Source organism: Artemia franciscana, chromosome 10 (assembly GCF_032884065.1).
Source record: "Artemia franciscana chromosome 10, ASM3288406v1, whole genome shotgun sequence".
NCBI classification, from domain to species: domain Eukaryota; kingdom Metazoa; phylum Arthropoda; class Branchiopoda; order Anostraca; family Artemiidae; genus Artemia; species Artemia franciscana.
Window position 1 is genome coordinate 48,650,408 of NC_088872.1, and position 19,766 is coordinate 48,670,173.

The 19,766-nt window shown below is 35.7% G+C and overlaps 1 protein-coding gene across 4 annotated transcripts in view; it reads left to right on the top strand.

The window, feature by feature from the left end:
• The window catches only part of LOC136032299 (pre-mRNA-processing factor 39-like), a 180,412-nt gene that overhangs the window by 52,867 nt on the left and 107,779 nt on the right, over positions 1-19,766 (top strand). For all 4 annotated transcript variants that reach the window (XM_065712581.1, XM_065712583.1, XM_065712582.1 and 1 more), the window contains exons 9-10: positions 14,496-14,710; positions 19,143-19,384. In XM_065712581.1, coding sequence (XP_065568653.1) covers positions 14,496-14,710; positions 19,143-19,384 — 457 coding nt within the window. The remainder of the gene's footprint in view (positions 1-14,495; positions 14,711-19,142; positions 19,385-19,766) is intronic.

Genomic DNA, 19,766 nt, shown 5'->3' on the forward strand with positions numbered 1-19,766 from the left:
TTTTACTGTAGTGAAACAATTCTCTTTTTGTTTTCGTCACGTATAACCAGAAGAATTGGTAGTTGAATAATTTTATTATTAAAAGTAATAGACTGCGTGTAAAATAAACAATAGACCAATGTAAAAGATTGTCTACAGTAAAACCAAAACTTACTATGATAACTGTGCTGATATATGTATGGATGAAATCTACAAATCTACAAAAATTTTTTTTACAAATCTACAAAAAAAAAATATATCTACAAAAAAAAATCTACAAAAAATATATCACCTACCAAGAAAGACTTAAGGGTTTGTTAATAGTGGGTGGAAGTCTTCTTTGTTTCACATACTCCGGTAACACTTTTCAAATATGCTTCTGATACAGAGCTACGAACATTCTGCTTATATGAAACTTATTATTCTGGCTCAAAACTTGAATATTAAACAAAAAATACGAAGAAAAATCCACATAAAACACACAAAACACACAGTATACAAACTAAGTACATACAAATATGCATACAAAACATACACATAGAAACAAATATATAAAATACAAAAGCATTATTAGGTTAATGAGTGAATGAATGAATGAAAGATACTTTATTGACAAACGAACTTTCACAATATCAAACGATTGACTTCTAGATGAGTATGAATGCTAGATATCTGAAAAAAATTATGATTAGTTGGAGTCAATATAGATACATTGAAATCTGCCCATTCAATAAGTTTGATCAATGTCTTTCTCCTTTTACAAAAGTAGATCAACTGATAAAGCAGCTAAAAGTTAAAATACATAATGTGCGAAAAGAACTTTACTAGTCTCAAAACTTATTATTCTTATATAAAGCTTGTTATTCTTATATGAAACTTATTATTCTTGCTCAAAACTTGAAACAAAGTAGGAACAAAAATCCGCATAAAACATACAAAACACACCCAATATACAAACTATGTACATACAAATATGTATACAAAACATACACATACCGACAAATATACGAAATACACATAAAATACAAAAACATTATTATGTAAATGAGTGAATGAATGAATGAAGGATACTTTATTAACAAACGAACTTTCACAACATCAAATGATTGACTTCTAGATTAGTTTCAATACTAGATATCCGAATAAAACTATGATTAGTTGGAGTCAATATAGATACATTGAAATCTGCCCATTCAATAAGCTCGGTCAATGTCTTTCTCCTTTTACAAAAAGTAGATCAACTGATGAAGCAGCTAAAAGTTAAAATAAATAACGTGCAAAAAGAACTTTACTAGTCTCAAGCAAATAATACTTTTTACCATCACTACAGATTAAAAATAAAAGATGACCGAGTGTAAACCCTGTGGCACTCCGCTGGCTACTTTCTTGGTCCCTGAAGTCTAAGATCCTTTGGCTACAATTTACTATCGGTTATTCAAGTAAGACTCAAAGCGTCTTAAAAAGAACTTTACTAGTCTCAAGCAAATAATACTTTTTACCATCACTACAGATTAAAAATAAAAGATGACCGAGTGTAAACCCTGTGGCACTCCGCTGGCTACTTTCTTGGTCCCTGAAGTCTAAGATCCTTTGGCTACGATTTACAATCGGTTATTCAAGTAAGACTCAAAGCGTCTTAAAAAGAACTTTACTAGTCTCAAGCAAATAATACTTTTTACCATCACTACAGATTAAAAATAAAAGATGGCCGAGTGTAAACCCTGTGGCACTCCGCTGGCTACTTTCTTGGTCCCTGAAGTCTAAGATCCTTTGGCTACAATTTACTATCGGTTATTCAAGTAAGACTCAAAGCGTCTTTAGTCAAACTTTAGTCAAAATGAAATGAATCTAAGACGCTTCCGCTTAAAATCGATATGTTCGATTAATTGGTTCAATCCGTTTTTTTTCTGGAAATAATTGAATAATTTTTACCTCTATTTTCTTTGATTTTAATGGTCTATTAAGTTATTTTGTCTTTAAACAAGATTGTAAGTACTAATGAAAAAAAAAAGTTTATCTTTCGCTGAACGATGCCGGCAAACCTTGACATAGTAAGATTAAAGACTGAGGGCTCGAACCAGTTTAAAAATGAATTTCAATTTTTATTTCATTTGTTTCAGGTTCCGTTTGTTAAAATGAAATAAACTCAAAACGCATCCACTTACAATCGACATACTTGATTGAACAAATTAAAGTTCAGATAGGGATAAGTCATTTTATTAGACAGTGAAAACAGTTACAAAAAATTTGGATACTTCGACCACATACACCAGTGGTTGTCATCATCAGTTTTTCTGCTGATGACGACCACTGGTGTATGTGGCCGAAATATCCAAATTTTTCGTATATGTTTTAACTGTCAATGTTGTCATAGAAAGAAAACAACCTAATTTTGGATAGAAACAGTCAAACTGTTTCTAGTCACAACGACCAAATAATAATTGTTTATGGTCAATCACGATAACCCTTTCTTCAAATCCAAAAATAAAGAAGTTGAGCTCATAAGTCATAGTTGCCCAGTCAACAAATTTATTTGTTACCATTTCGGCTGAGCTTTTTTTCGTTAAGCTACAGCATCTTACAAGAATCTTATTCTTTTATAATCTTTCCGATTTTTTTACCATTATTTTACCATTTCGGCTGAGCATTTTTTCTTCTTCTAATATTTACAAGAATCTCACTATTTTACCATTTTGTCATTTTTTTTTTTCATTATTTTACCATTTCGAGTGAGCGCTTTTTCCTAAAGCTACGGCTAATATTTACAAGAATCTCGCTGGTTTACCATTTTATAATTTTTATTTGCCATTTCGTCTAAGTATTTTTTCCCAAAGCTTGTTACCTGTATTTTTTAGGAATCTTATCATTTTCAAAGTGATCAGATAGTCTTACCGGGTCGCTTTTTTCAAATATTAAATAAAAAAACAAGTTTTTTTAACTAAAAGTAAGGAGCGACATTAAAACTTAAAACGAACACAAATTAATCCGTATATGAAAGGGGCTGTTCCCTCCTCAACGCCCCGCTCTTTACGCTAAAGTTTGACTCTTTCCCTCAACTCTACTTTTTAAAACAGTAAAAAAAACTTTAGCGTAAAGAGCGGGGTGTTTAAGGCTTAAAATATTGGTTAAAAAATTGGAAGTTTTAGTTCCTTTTTAAGAGTCAAAAGTGTTGGAGGGCAGCTAGTCCCCCTTCCCCGAATACCCCTCTTCACCAAAAGAATCTGATTAAAATTGTGAGATAGTAATTTTGCTCAGAATACTAGAGAAAACATATAACAATGTCTCTAAGGTCGACACAACCCCCAGTGCCCTGCGGATAGAGTTGTAAATCATGCCCGGAGGTCATATAAGGTTTTACGGAATGGGTGGTCGTATAGACTTCAGATGGGGCTCATTTGATTTGAAATTGGAAATTATAGTGCTCTTTTTAAGATACAAAAGTGATATGAGAGCAACTAGCCCACCCCCTCTCATATTCATCATTTCCCCAAAGACTTCCAATCAAAATTTGGAGGTAGCAATTTTGTTCATTGTAGGTGAAGGGTCCGGAAATTATGTCTTTTAGGAAGTTATTCCGCCCCCACAGCTCTCAGGGCAAGGGTCGTAGTCATGCCTGGGGGGCATACAAGGTTTTTTATAGAAAGGGTGGTTGTATATACTTCAGAGAGGACTCATTGGGTTGGTAATCTGAATTTCTAGTGCCCTTTTTAAGAGTCAAAGGGATCGTAAGGCAGCTACCTCCCCCCAACCCGTGTTTTGCCGAAATACATCAAATAAAAAATTTTGAAACAGTCATTTTGTTCAGAATAGTACAAAGATCATATAACAGTGCTTTTGGGGTTGATACAAACCACCAGAGCCTAAGGGCGAGGGTTGTAAGTTATGCCGCGGGACATTTAAGGTTTTTATGGAAGGATAGTTGTTTAACTTTAGAATAAGCTCATTTGCTTGAAAATTTGAAGTGCTAGTTCCGTTTTATGCGTCAAAAGTGATGGAGGATATTTAGCCCCCTTATCCTCCCTGACAACCCCTGTTTTCACCTAACGTATCTGATTGAAATTATGAGATAGCGATTTAATTGAAAGTAGCCCAAAGAACATATAATAATGCCTCTAGGGTTGAAATAACCATCCAGCGCCCTGGGGATAGGGTTTTAATTTATGCCATGAGAGCATAAAGGTTTTTACGGAATGGGTGGTCGTATAAACCTTAGATGGGGCTTATTTGATTTGAAATTGGAAGATATAGTGTCCTTTTTAAGAGTCAAAATGATTTGAGAGCAAACAGCCGCTCCCCCCTTCCACGCTCATCATTTCCCTTAACACCTCCTTTCAAAATTTTGAGATAACAGTTTTGTTGATCGTAGTTGATGGTTTCGAAAATTATGTCTGTGATGAATACACCCTCCCTCCTCCCTACAGCTCCCAGAGCAAGGGTTCTAAGTTATGCCCCTTTGGGGCATATACGGCTCTTGTAGAAAGGATGGTCGTATATGCTTTGGAGGGGAGTCAAGGGAAAGGTAATCAGAAGTTCTAATGCCCTTTTTAAGAGCTTGAGGTCCCCGCTAGCATCCCAGAGTTTGTGCGGATTGGCCATTTCAAAAGTCAGTTTGTAAAACCTAATAGTGTAGAAAGCTCTTTCAATAGTGAGATAGGCTTCGCTGCTTGATTCGATTCAAAACCAAAGTCTGTTTTGATAACACTGTCTGCGATTAAGGAGGCTGCGTTGAAGCTTAGAAAGAAGAAATTCTCGGCTGGCGCAGACAGTATTTGTGAGGAGCATGTTATCGCCGCAAGGGACTGTATAACCACATTGCATTATTTTTTGAAATGGTTTTTAAAGTTGGTGTCGTTCCGGACAGTTTATGCATTGGAGTGATTAGTCCAATTCTGAAAAAGAATAAACCATAATTATCATGTTCATCACATAAGCCAGTGACTGTGTCAAGCGTTTTCGCAAAGATATTTGAGCTTCTGACTGTTGACCACTTAAAGAAAAGTGTATTATGCCTCCATTCCAGTTTGGGTTCCAGTCGAGTATAGGTTGCGTCCATGCCCTTAGAAATCCCTGTAATGTACTCAGAGATACAGAAGCATGTGAGAGCACTCTGGTTCTTGGAGCATACGACGTTGCGAACGCTTTTTGTTCCCTTATCGACTCGCAGGCCATATTGGAGTTGCATAGCCGTGGTGTTAGTCTTGATGCAATTTTCCTATTATATTATATGTATAGGTATCTAAAAGTTCGTTTGAAGTTGTAAAATATACTTTCGGATAGTGAACTCCCTGTATTCGTCGGAATAAAGCAAGTAGCCATCACATTACTGATTATCTATAACAACGCGTCTCTTCTAACGCAAACTGGCCTACCTATTAGCTGCATTTCAAAAGGGATGAATACGTCAGTGCTTTGTTATGCGGACGATCTGTTAAATCCGTCCTGGTAAATAGCTTGTCTTCAAGGGAGTTTTGATACCCTGTCTGATAGATATCGACAAACAGGATTAAGTATGAATGCTGCTAAGTTCCAAGTTCTCTGCTTTAATTTTCACGGTTGTTATGTGCCCGATAGTGTTCGTCTAGGCGATAGGGAGGTAGTACCCACCAGGTCTCCCGCTTGGGTCTTCGGTTAAGAGTACGCGAAAGCTTTTGCTTCGGAATGCAGAACGCAAACTTAGCATTGCTGATGCTAGTGTGGTTACATCGCAACTTAATCTTGAATGGAGAGCCCTTTCTCGAGTATATAAAAGTGTGGACCTCCCGCATATTATATATTTAACCCATTTTGGGACTTTTTTACAGAATCTGATAGGCAAAGGTTGCGAAAGTGCTATTTTAAGTACGCGAAGTTTTTGATACAGCCCCTCGGTGGTTCAAAAATAGGTAAATCGTTAACTGTTTTGGTGTGGTGGAGCCGCTTCACGCCGGGGATGAACAGTTTCAGAAACTGAGCAACCAGCCCTCTTCTCACCCGTGGAAGGACGCACTATTTTAGTTGTGTTATGATTGACAATTTTTATATATCTTTATAACATTTTTTTTTGTTTTCCTTTCTTTTTCTTTAATTGTACTCCATTGTTTTCTTTTTTTCATAGATGGGCGATAAAGAACATGTATTCATTCATTCACATAACAAAGCTTATGAGGTTGATACAAACCACCAGAGCCTGACGGTGAGGGTTGTAAGTTATGCCCCTGGGACATTTAAGGTTATTATGGAAGGGATGGTTTTATAAAATTTAGAGCTGGCTCATTTGGTTGAAATTGGAAGTTCCAATTCCCTTTTAAGAGCTAATAGCGATGGAGGTAAAGTAGTCCCATTCCCCACCCGACTACCCCTCTTTTCGCCAAATGTATTTGATTGAAATTGTCCAATGGCAATTTTGTTTAAAAAAGTCCAAAGAAAATATAGCAATGCCTCCAGGGTTGGCACCCCCCCCCCCAGAGCCCTGGAGCAAGGGCTTTAAATTATGCCCTGGGGGCATATAAGGTTTTTATGGAATATGTGGTCGTATCAAACTTAAATGGGTCCCATTTGATTTTAAATTGGAAGTTATAGTGCCCTTGTTAAGAGTCAAAGTGCATTGAGAGAAACCAACCCCCTACTCCCATCATTTCCCATAACAAAGATCCAAACCAAGTTTTGAGACGTCATTATTTTCAGCATTATTGAAAGGTTCAGTAATTATGCGTTTGGGGAAGCCCCCCCCCCCCCGCTGAGGCTTCAGGGCAAGGGCCGCAAGCTATGCAATTTGTTCATTGTTTGTATATGCTATATGTTATTAAGAAAAGATGTGTATGTTTGACTTCTACTAATATGAAGGGAATTAAGATGAGTCTTTCAGAGAATGTTGAGGGGAGTGTTGAAATAAATCATAACATGTTATGTCTATGTGGGTTTTCAAAAGGGTATAACTCAGTAATCACTGAGTATATTAATTTGGAATTTTCAGGTAATGGTGAGGGAGATAATCAATTGACCAAAAAGGCAATATTTGCACGCTACTACTACTACAACTATTGCTGCTTCTACTGCTACTATTGCTACCAGAAGTACTATTACTACTACCACTGCTATCGCTAAAACTATCACTTTTGTAGCAAGTTCTACTAAGGCTGAGGATATTGAATAAAATATCTGAGGAAAAGTTGAAGGGAAAATTAAACTAAAGCAATGCATACTATGCAAATACAGATTGCTGATACGGGCATATCAGCAATATTTTTGGAACGGCTTATCATATCAAGAGGAAACTTCAGGGGCATCATGAATGGGATGTTCAGTTGACCAAAAGGCAAAATGTACCTGTTACTACTGCTATTATTACTGCTGCTACTGCTGTTACTACTAATAATTATACAATATTACTTCTACTACTGTTCCGACTACTACCGCTTCTACTATGATACTAGTACAATTAAGGCTACAGGTATGAAGGTGAAAATTTGACAGAATATTGAGGGGGAATTAGGGTATTAAGTTTAATCTTTCAGAGAATACTTAAAGGGGAAGATCAATTGACAAAAAGGTAATATATGCATTGCACTACTAACACTAATACCATTGCTACTTTTCCTTATGCTAATACTGCTACTAAACTACTACTTCAACTAAAACCGCTTGCAACGCTTAGAGTATTAAGGTAAAAAGGGCGTCAAAAGGATTTCAAAAGCCCATTTCAACAATGTTTTTGGAACGGCTTAACGTGTCAAGGTGGAATTTCCGGGGCGTCATGATTGCGATGGTTAACTGACCAAAGGGCAACATGCACACGCTACTTCCGCTATTAATACCGCTGCTACTACTGCTACTACTAATACAACACTAACACTGCAACTACTTTTACTACCACTGAAACTACTGAGCTAATATTACTATTAAGGCTAAGTCTATGAAGGCAAAATTTGCGAAAATATTGATGGGAAATTCGAACTAACAAAAGACACTATGTGCATTTAGATTGTCAAAATAGAGTATCTTAAGAATTGATTTCTGTATTAAGTTGGAACTCTCAGAGAATATTTAAAGGGGAAGATCAATTTACCAAAAGTACTCCTTCCCCAGTTCGTTTTTCTGGTAATAAGCTTCCTAAATTTTTTGATCTGGTTGATTGGAATCCAAATTTTAGACCGCTTTACCAAGAAAGAGTTGGGACTTTAATTGATAAAGTCTATATCCCTGATAGTTTGGATTCAATGGATAGTAATCCCTCTTTGACTATTAATTGTCTTTATTTTGAATTAATCCATTGCTTAAAGTATGGTGCTGCGGCAGTTTTTCCTACTAATAGGATAAGATTGGGCGCGCAGAAACCTTTTTGGAGCCTCAATCCTTTTTTGGTAAATTCTAATAAGGCGGCTAAACAAGCGTATTGGGAATGGTGGGCCCTCCGTAAGCCAAGAGACTCGCATCCAGTTTTTTTTGCTAATGAAAAAGAGAAAGGCTGAATTCCAAGCAGAGCTCCGTCGTCATAATAACCTGGTCATAGAAGAAGCTTCTTCAAATATTGAAAACGACAAGGACAAGAATCTCCTTTGGAATGTTCTCCGAGGCAATAGGCGGATTAACATGCCTGATACTAATTCCACACCATCGCTGAAAGAGTGGGAAAATTATTTTTCTAAGTTGTCGACTTCGTACGATTCTAACAGTGTTGTGTTGCAATTAGATGAAAGGTTGAAGAATTTTTCAACTGATTACAGGATTTCTGAGGATATGTTACGTGGAGCAATCAAAACGTTAAAGGCGCAGTCGGCTAAGGATCATGATGGCTTATTTGCTAATCACCTCAAACTTGCTCCTTCTTCTTTTCTTATTACTCTACTGGCATTTTTCAACCTTTTACTTACTACTGGTTTAGTACCATCGTCATTCTATAATGGCATAGTTACGCCTATTCCTAAGAGCGAGAAAAAATACTTGTCATCTTGTAGTTCCTGGAGGCCAATTACTAGGAGTTCTATGATTGGGAAAGTGTTTGAGTTGTGTTTGAAGGATCTTCTTGAAATTCTTGACACTGGTTCTAATCAAGTTGGTTTCAAGAGAGGTTTGGGATGTGACCATGCCCATGCATCTTTCAGCAAAGTTATTGAAGAAGCGAGAATCTCTGGTCAACCGCTATACGCCCTCTTGATTGATATCAAAGGGGCCTTTGATAACATTTCTCATGCATCCGCTCTGCTCACTTTAATCCATGCTGGATTGCCCCTAGCTGTCATACGAGTCCTTCGCTCTTGGTATTCTGGTTTAAAGATCCGTATCTGTCCGAGTTCGTCTTCATCTCAGTCCGAATTAATTCAAGTGGGTAGAGGAATTAGACAAGGAGGAATTATTTCTCCTTATATATTCAATTCTTGTTTAGCTACTGCCCTTAATTCTCTTTCCTGCTCGTTTGTTTCATTATCTCGAAATCTGTCTTACATTGCATATGCTGATGACATTATCCTTCTAAGCCGGTCCAAGTCTAGTCTTGTTTCTAATTTTAATATTTTAATTAATTGTTTAAAAGGTTTGGGCCTTTCTATCAGTTTTGAAAAATGTCAATTTTTTGTTGTAAATTGTTTAGAGGATAATGTCAGGGCGACTCTTGATTGCGGCAATGGTGTTATTTTTCAGTCGTCGCCAATAGTCACTTATTTGGGATTACCTTATGCTGCTTCGAAAAGAGATTTCAAACCAGTCCTGGTTCAGCATGTTCAGATGAAACTACGCAAGGCATTTGGTCTTTTAATTCGTTTTCGGGGTCTTTACCGTCGGGATGTCCTTGGTCGTATGTATCCTCTTCTGAAATTTCAGACCTTCTGATCTTTCGCCCATTAAAGTTGCTTATTTTAAATTCTGTAAATTTTTACTTGGTTTCCCCCTTTCTTTTAGTAACACTGAGATTGTTTTAAAGCTTAATGTGAAGGATCCTGTAGTCTGTATAAACAAAAAATATAAAACATTTGAAGATAGGGCGAAAATTAGCCTTTTAGGCCACAATTTATTTCCGTTTTTTAGTAACAGTTCTGGCTCTTCATGATTTATAGGCTAATCTATTTAGCAAGTGTTTTTTTTTTTTTTTTTTTTTTTTTTTTTTTTTTTTTTTTTTTTTTTTTTTTTTTTTTTAAGTGTTCGATCAATATTTGATAGGTTTTGATTGTAAGTGTTATCAGTTGTTTTTTCTTTATATTATATTGTAGCGTACTCCTCATTTTTTGAGGGAAATAAAGAAAATAAATAAATAAATATACAGGTTATCAAAACAGCAAATCGACAATATCATAGCAATGGCTAAATGTATTAAGTTGAGTAGTTATATTACTACTGTGACTACTATTTCAACTATACCTAAGGATATGAAGGCGAAGTTTTCAGAGAATATTTCTGAAAATTTCTGTTGTACGGTTGACAACCTGCCATCTGTAAGAAGGTTGTCAAAAGGGCATATCAGCAATATCTTAGCAACAGTTTCGTGTGTGAAATTAAAACTTACAACGCTTGTTGTGGGGGATGTTGAACTAACCAAAAGACAATATTTATATAATAGTACTACTGCTTCTACTCCTACAACTACTGCTACTGCCACTAAATCTAAGACTGCTACTATTAACTCGACTCCTACTGCTACTACTACAACTGGTACTACTACTACTACTAATAAACCTACTACTACTAAAGGCAAAAATTTTGGGCAATATCGTACTGTATTGAAATAAATCGAAACACGCTATGTCCGTATAGGTTGTCAAGAGGACGTATCAGCAATGCTTCAGGATCGGTTGACGGTATTAAGTTAAAAATTTAATCGTGTTTTGAAGAGGATGTTGAAAAAAAGGGTGCTATGTACATACTGCTACTAATGCTACTACTACTACTACTACTACAACTATTGCTACTACACAAGCTAAGGGCATTAAGGTGAAGCTTTCAAGGAATATTTAGGCGGATACTGAACTAAACAAAACGAACTATGATCATGTAGATTGTCAATAGGGTGACAATGCAATATCACAATAACGGCTTACATTATTAAGTTAGACTTTTCAGGGTAAGTTGTGACAAATTCTGAACTAGCCCGAAGACACTATGTCTATGCTTTTGGTACTACTTCTACGGTTACTGTAACTAATGACACTAAAAGCATTAAGTTGAAACGTTTAGGGGGAGTTTTAATTAAACGAAAAAACTATACGCGTGCAAGTATCAAAATGACATATAAGTAAAATAATAGGTAGCTCTGCTCTATCATAGCAATTAATATCCTTGATATTTTAAAGGAGCTAATTTGATTGGAAATTCAAAGTTCTAATACCCTTTTTAAGAGTCAAAAGTGATTGAATGGTAGTGAGCCCTCCTCTTTAGCTTATAATTTTCCAAACATTTCCCATCAAAATTTAAGAGAGAGATAACAAAACGCCATTTGTTCAGCATAACTGAGGGGTCTTGCAACTGTATCTCTAGGGCTGCTGCGTTGGTCAACCCCCCACAGTTATGCAATTTGCCCATTATGTTTAAAAACTAAATGTTGCCTTAAAATTAAATAAATAAATAAAACTAGTTTTTTTTTAACTGAAAGTAAGGAACGACATTAAAGCTTAAAACGAACAGAAATTACTCCGTATATGTTTTCCCCTCCTCAACGCCTCGCTCTTTACGCTAAAGTTTTTAATTTCTTTAAAAATTAGAATTGTGGCAAAGAGTCAAACTTTAGCGTAAAGAGCGAGGGATTGCGGAGGGGAAAATCCATTTCATATACGGAGTAATTTCTGTTCGTTTTAAGTTTTAATGTCGCTCCTTACTTTCAGTTAAAAAAAACTATTTTTTTTCTTATTTAATTTCTGAACGTTTTTGAATTAATGCATGTTTGATTTTGGCTCTCCGCACATAAATTATTAAAATGAAATTTGCATACTAATTCTTTATTTTTTGGCTAAATGGCTTTCTCTTAATTTTGATCAGACGATTTTGAGAAATAAGGGGTGGAGAAGGAGGCCTAGTTGCCCTATATTTTTTCGGTTGCTTAAAAAGGCAGCTAGAACTTTTAATTTTTAACGCACGTTTTTATTAGTAAAAAGTATACGTAACTTAAGAATTAACTTACTTAACACACTTTTATATTCTTATATTTTTATTATGTATATGAGGGGGTTTGTCCCCTCGTTAATACCTCGCTCTTTATACTAAATCTTAAGTTTTGTCCCGATTCTTTAAGAATGACCCCTGAATCAGAAAGGCCGTAGAATAAGTAGTTGAAATTACTAAAAATACTTTAGCGTAAAGAGCGATGCATTTATCTCCTTCTAAATACCTCGCTCTTTATGCTAAAGTATTTTTAGAACCCCTCATATGCTTAATAATCTCTGTTCGTTTTAAGTTTTAATGCTACTCCTTACCTTCAATTGGAAAAACTTTTTCATGTTTATTTTTTCATTGTTTTTTTTTTTTATGGTACTGCTAGAAAATCCTGCGCCCTTTTCATTGAGTTTCTCTTCCCCCATGACATATACCTTCAAGGAAAGATCCTCCCACACAGCCTCCTCCCCTCAACCCCCCCCCCCCCCAAACCAAAAGAATCCCCCTGAAAACGTATGTACACTTCCCAATTACCATTACTGTATGTAAACACTGGTCAAAGTTTGTAACTTGCAGCCCCTCCCCCAGGGACTGTGGGGGAGTAAGTCATCCCCAAAGACATAATTATTATGGTTTTCGACTATGCGGAACAAAATGGTTATCTCAAAATTTTGATCCGTTGACTTTGGGAAAAAAATGAGCGTGGGAGAGGGCCTAGGTGTCCTCCAATTTTTTGTCACTTAAAAAGGGCACTAGAACTTCTCATTTACTTTAGAATGAGCCCTGTTGCGACATTCTAGGACCACTTGTTCGATACGATGACCACTGTGAAAAAGAAAAAAGAACAAACAAATAAACGCGCACCCGTGATCTGTCTTCTGGCAAAAAATACGAAATTCCACATTTTTGTAGATAGGAGCTTGCAATTTTCACTATAGGGTTCTCTGATACCCTGAATATGATGATGTGAGTTTCGTTAAGATTCTATGTCTTTTAGGGGGTATTTCACCCTAATTTCCAAAATAACGTAAATTCTCTCGGGCTCTTAACTTTTGATGACAAAGATTAAATTTGATGAAACTTATATATTTAAAATCAGCATGAAAATATGATCCTTTTGATGTATCTTTTAGCATCGAAATTCCGATTTTTAGAGTCTCGTTTACTATTGAGCCGGGTCGCTCCTTACTACAGTTCGTTACCACGGACTGTTTGATAACAAGCACTGTGTGTATGCTGATTTCCAATAAGATATCTCAGCAGTCTCAAGAACAACTCGGGTATTTATTTCAAACTTTTTGGGATACCTCTATTGTTTTTTCTGCTATTAAAATTTAACTACATCAAAAGAATGTAAGTGTGTCCAAACTGTCAAAGATGACAGATAGATTTTTTTGTGAATGGTATCAAGTTTTATTTTTCAGGCTAACTAGAGGAGGTATAAAACTAAATTTTAACACTACTATTTTTGTGTCCATATTTGTAAAGGGTTGTCTGTTTTTAAAAATTGTTGAAAGATTTTTTTAAGCATTCAAATAGGCCAAACCATAAATTCTTAAAGAAAAACGGAAAAGAGTTAAACTATTATTTTCTTTTTCCCTGAAAAGACTATGTCAATAGAAAACAAACACAAGTTAATCCTAAAATAATTTTCTACAGGATAAGTTTTTCAGAAAAAAGTAAAGAACACCATTAAAGCAAAAATGAACAAAAATAAAATCAAGTAATCACAAATCAGCATCGATAGATAAATGAAAATCAAAACAAATAGAAATTACAATAAATAACCAATTCAATTTCAAAATGAGTACAAATTAACATGAGTAGGGCTCAAAACCCCTATGCTTTCCCAAGACCAGAACATAATTTGCACTTTACTGATAAAAAATCAAATGTTTAAAAAATCAAAAATTTGATCAAAAGTTTTATCAAAAATTTGATAAAAAATCAAAAAATCAAAGCTTTAATAAATCAAATATTATTAACGTTTTGAGGAATAAATATCATCGTATCTATTATATGATGATAAATATTATCATATATATTAAACTGAAAACGTCCATTTACTTGTATTTTTTTTTTCAGTAAAGTGCAAATTTTGTTCTGGCCTTGGGAAAACATAGGGGTTTTGATTCCTACTCATGTTAATTTCTACTCGTGTAAATAAGAAGAGGTCTTAAAAAAAGAATTAAAGAAACTTATAGCTACATGGGAGCCTTAAAGAGTAAATGTTTGGACGGGTTTGGTCGGAGGAGGTGCGTTCACAGCTGTTTTGGACTTGGACAACTTGATGCTGTGTTCGTTGTTAGTAGTAGTAGTTATTATGGTCCATGAATGGCGTTTGGTCTTTCTCGAGTCAAATTACTGAAAGTCCATTTCTTTGTTTTCTGCTGATACTTGTTTGTTGTATACCCTATTTGTTTTGCATGTAAATAACTGGCTATCCTTATCGTTTGACATAGGTAACCTAGATTGGGCCCGGACTCTAATTGAACATGTAATTGAGCAATATCCAAGTCTTCTAGAAGCGAGATGTCAGCTGATCGAATTAGAAATCCGTTGCCGAAATCATGAGCGAGTTATTCAGCTGTATGAGTACCATCTACCACATACCTGGAAAATAAGTAAAGAGATGGGATCGTGGTTGTCCATCAAATACTCCCGCTATTTATACAAGGTGAAATTCCCATACCTAACTATCCTTTTTCTCTTATGTGAAATTGGATCCTTAGCGTTTGATTTTTCTTTCTAGTTGTCTATTAAGTACTTTAGGTTCTTTTGGCTGATTTTGTTTAGTTGTACTGTTTATACTATATGATTGGATGGTTGGATGAGTAGGATCAAGCCCTCATTCAAGTACTTATCTGTCTTAATTACTAAAGTAGGAAAACAGTTCTTTTTCTCACTAAATAATTACCTTTAACATATTATACAGCAAATCCTTTCTGTCTGTCTTTTCAAGATTTATTTAGATTTGATTTTTCCGGTCTTCCCAAAGAGGTTCCTGTTTCCGTTTTAAGTTTAGATTTCTCAAGTTCACCCTTGTTTTCAAATTCGCACATAGTCTTTCACAGGGTATTTGATAAACAACTGAGATCTAGTTTGAAAACGGTAGTTTATCTAATGTTTACAACTAGATAGCGTACACAAAGCTTTTCAAAAATGTAATCATTCTTGATGGATCTTAGTTCAAAAGTCGATTGACAAGCTGACTGTTCTGAATATTTGTTATCATTTTTTTCCCTCCCCCTCTATGTATCTGTTTTATCTTTCTCTATCGTCTTTCTTATCTCGTAACAATCTGCTAGGATCTAAAAACCAGAATAACAAAGCTCCAGGCAGCAGCGTAACGTGAAATATCGTCTCTATCCTTCTCTTACATTTTAATTACGATAAGAGCATTTAGGAAGAGCCTACTGTAATCTAAGCCATGCATGTCTAAGTACAAGCCCCCAGTAGGAGAAACCGCGAATGGCTCAATAAATCAGTTATGGTTCCTTAGGTCGTACTATATCCTACTTGGATAACTGTGGTAATTCTAGAGCTAATACATGCACAATAGCCCCAACTTCACGGAAGGGGTGCTTTTATTAGATCAATACCAATCGAAGTTTGCTGCAGCCACTGCGGCTTTTCCTTGTTAAATGTTGGTATTTAGTTACGATAAGAGCATTTAGGAAGAGCCTACTGTAATCCCTAAAGTTTGCTGCAATCACGGCGTCTTTCCCTTGTTAAATGTTGGTATTTAGTTACGATAAGAGCATTTAGGAAGTGCCTACTGTAATCCGTAAAGTTTGCTGCAGTCATGGCGTCTTTCCCTTGCTAAATGTTGGTATTTAGTTACGTAAGAGCATTTAGGAAGAGCCTACAGTAATATCTAAAGTTTGCTGCAGCCACGGCGTCTTTCCTTTGTTAAATGTTGGCATTTAGTTACAATAAGAGCATTTAGGAAGTGCCTACTGTAATCCGTAAAGTTTGCTGCAGTCATGGCGTCTTTCCCTTGCTAAATGTTGGTATTTAGTTACGGTAAGAGCATTTAGGAAGAGCCTAATGTAATCCCTAAAGTTTGATGCAGCCATGGCTTGTATTTATTGTATTTATTGTCTTTCCCTTGTTAAATGTTTGTATTTAGTTACGGTAAGAGCATTTAGGAAGAGCCTACTGTAATCCCTAAAGTTTGCTGTAGCCACGGCGTCTTCCTTTGTTAAATGTTGGTATTTAGTTACGATAAGAATATTTAGGAAGTGCCTACTGTAATCCCTAAAGTTTGATGCAGCCACGGCGTCTTACCCTTGTTAAATGTTGGTATTTAGTTACGATAAGAGTATTTAGGAAGAGTTTACTGTAATCCCTAAAGTTTGCTCCAACCACGGCGTCTTTCCCTTGTTAAATGTTGGTATTTAGTTACAATAAGAGCATTTAGGAAGAGCCTACTGTAATCTGTAAAGTTTGCTGCAGCCATGGCGTCTTTCCCTTGCTAAATGATGGCATTTAGTTACGGTAAGAGCATTTAGGAAGAGGCTACAGTAATATCTAAAGTTTGATGCAAACACGGCGTCTTCCCCTTGTTAAATGTTGGTAATAGTTACGATGAGAGCATTTAGGAAGGGTCTACTGTAATCCCTAAAGTTTGCTGCAGCCACGGCGTCTTTCCCCTGTTAAATGTTGGTGTTTAGTTACGGTAAGAACATTTAGGAAGATCCTACTGTAATCCCTAAAGTTTGATGCAGCCACGGCGTCTTTCCCTTGTTAAATGTTGGTATTTAGTTACGATAAGAGCATTTAGGAAGAGCCTACTGTAATCCCTAAAGTTTGCTGCAGTCACGGCGTCTTTCCCTTGTTAAATGTTGGTATTTAGTTACGATAAGAGCATTTAGGAAGAGCCTACTGTAATCCCTAAAGTTTGCTGCAGCCACGGTGTCTTTCCCTTGTTAAATGTTGGTGTTTAGTTACGGTAAAAACATTTAGGAAGAGCCTACTGTAATCCCTAAAGTTTGCTGCAGCTATGGCGTCTTTCCCTTGTTAAATGTTGGTATTTAGTCACGATAAGAGCATTTAGGAAGAGCGTACTGTAATCCTCAAAGTTTGTTGCAGCCACGGCGTCTTTCCCTTGTTAAATGTTGGTATTAAGGCTGTAGAGGTCTTCCTGATAGTTGTGCCGTAGAATGTTTTGGGGCCTTCCCCTTTGGTGGGTGCAAGGAGGATGTCAGTTAAGGACAGCATTTGGAAGCCTTAGGTCACTCATTTGTAGAACAGGTTTTTAGTACCTCCGTCTTTGCACCCATTGACGATTTGAACGCTTGAGTTCGTTTTCTTGCTACTGATTTAAGTTTCATGGTTCAAATTGCGTAAAATCACAAAAATATTACGCATGGAAAACCTTCTGAAAATTTGTTAACGCAACCTCCATCAGAATTGGGAGTTTTTCGACATGATCTAGAGTTTTCTCTAGTTATGTGAATACCAGTATCTTGTTTCCTGGCCTATTTCAGTTTTAAACTTCAATTCTTTGAATTCAGTTTCATTTTCTAGATTACAGTAAAGTGTGCATTTATTCTTTTCATATTTTAACTTGAGAAAATTCCTTTAAAAATGCTATACCTTTCATAAGCATTTTGTTTTTAATTTAAAAATAAGAACGGATTGGCAAGATGTCTTTACAGAGACTATTGCAGATCATATCATACTAACCACGAAAATTTTAATTTCTTTTTGTTAATATTCTTAGTGGCTATTAAGTTGTTACTTAATCAAACCAGGTTGCCAAACCGGAAATGTGTATTCGAAACTATTTAATTTCCTAGGACTTAATAAGAACCCTAGCAAAGTGCAGATTAACTTTTTATACAATCCAATCATGTTAAATTTTTTTTAGTTTTACCAACCTTATTCGTTATGGATTTCATTAAATCATTAGTAATAATTATGATCTGCACTTAGTTGTTATTGCTGATTTATTGCGTCCTGGAAACCTAATCTTTTGATGTCGATATTGACCGCTCTTAGTAGTTGGCCTGTGAGGATAATGCTGTTATTATTTTGTTCTGTTGGCGCTCCGAAACATGGAGGAGGATTTGCTGGATGTTTTCCAGAGCAAATGCCTACGGATTGTTTTTGGTACCTGACAGACTGACCGTATCTCAAACAACAAGCTATGCGGAAAATGTGGTTCAATCCCGCTTTCTAGGACTATAATGAGAGAAAGGTTGAGAATTTGAGATGGCTGAGATACGTTCTACGGATGAAGGATAATAGATTGCCAAAGATCGTCCTTGACAGCCAAAAGAAAAGCAGATCCCAGTAAACTTCTTGGGAGGGTGTAAAGATGGGGGCTTTGAATAGATTAGGATGAAGGAGCGTGTTTAGCTGTGTTGGCCTCAAGGGGCTTGGTGCTGCACTGAACTATCATTAGTAGTAGTTGTTGCTTTTCTTTAAAGATTCGTATTTAGATGAAAAAGTAATCGGACATCTAATGAACTTCATTTAAATTTGCTGCGCCAAATAGATACAAAAAACTATTCAATAGATGGTGTTCATGATATTTTTCTTTTTTTGCTAATCTTGATTGTTATGTTTAATTCTATCCTTTCGATTCTTGGTTACGTTTTATCTCTATTGCGGTGCCATTATTCTTGATTATAGAAAAATAGGAAGCTATGGAACTAAATAAATTCTATTTCAAGAGACTCCATTACCCTAGCGTATCATTGGAGAAAGCTTGACACCAATAATAAGTTCGTAAAGCAAACCTCAATATTAAGTTTTTAACAGGTTTTTTCGTCTCTTAATAATTCCCTGAACAAAACTGACAGTTTTTGTTTTTCTATATTTGTTAATTTCATTAAGCTCAAGTCTATAGTTAGGTAGTTCCCTATTGATCTATAAATATCTTTCCTTTTATAGATACTTCAGAACAACGAGAAACTTGACGCTAATAATAAGTTGGTAAAGCAAACCTCAATAATAAATTTGCAACAAGTTTTTCGTCTCTTAACAATTCCCTGAACAAAACTGACAGTTTTTGTTTTTCTATATTTATTAATTTCATTAAGCTCAAGTCTATGGTTAGGTAGTTCCCTATTGACCTATAACTATCGTTCCTTTTATAGATACTTCAGAAGCACGAGAAAGCCCTTCAAGTTCTCAGAACTGCGTTAAAGAAGGATAAGTCCAATTCCTGGGTCTATCAACACCTGATAGATTTTTGTCATCAAAGACAACCCATCGATATCAAGGGAGTACAGGCAGCTTTCACATTGGCACTCCTTAGTAAAGACCTAAAACTGGCTGATAAGTGCAGATTTGCTAAGAGAAAGATGGAGTTTTCTAGAGATTTTGGAGACATAAAAAGGTATCAAGTGCCATTTCCTAAAGTTAAAGAGTGGTTACAGAGTATAGCTATTGTGCCATAGATCTAAAGAGCTATTAGAAATAATTTTCCAAGACTCGAAAAATAATTTTGAGTTATCGTAGTTTTTGTGGTATAACGCTTGATTTACTCTTTTTACAAAATCGTTGGATGTGTAAGTGTAAGCGTGATCTCGTAAAATAGTGAATTGTAAATCTTATTTTGATTTGATTGGGATTCAATGAATTTATTAGAGTGTAGCCATAGAGCCATAGAGCTATTATAAATAATTTTGCAAGACTCGGAAAATAGTTTTAAGTTTTAGTAGTTTTGGCGGTAAAATGCTTGATTTACTTCTAACTCTATGCAGTCATTAGATAATTCC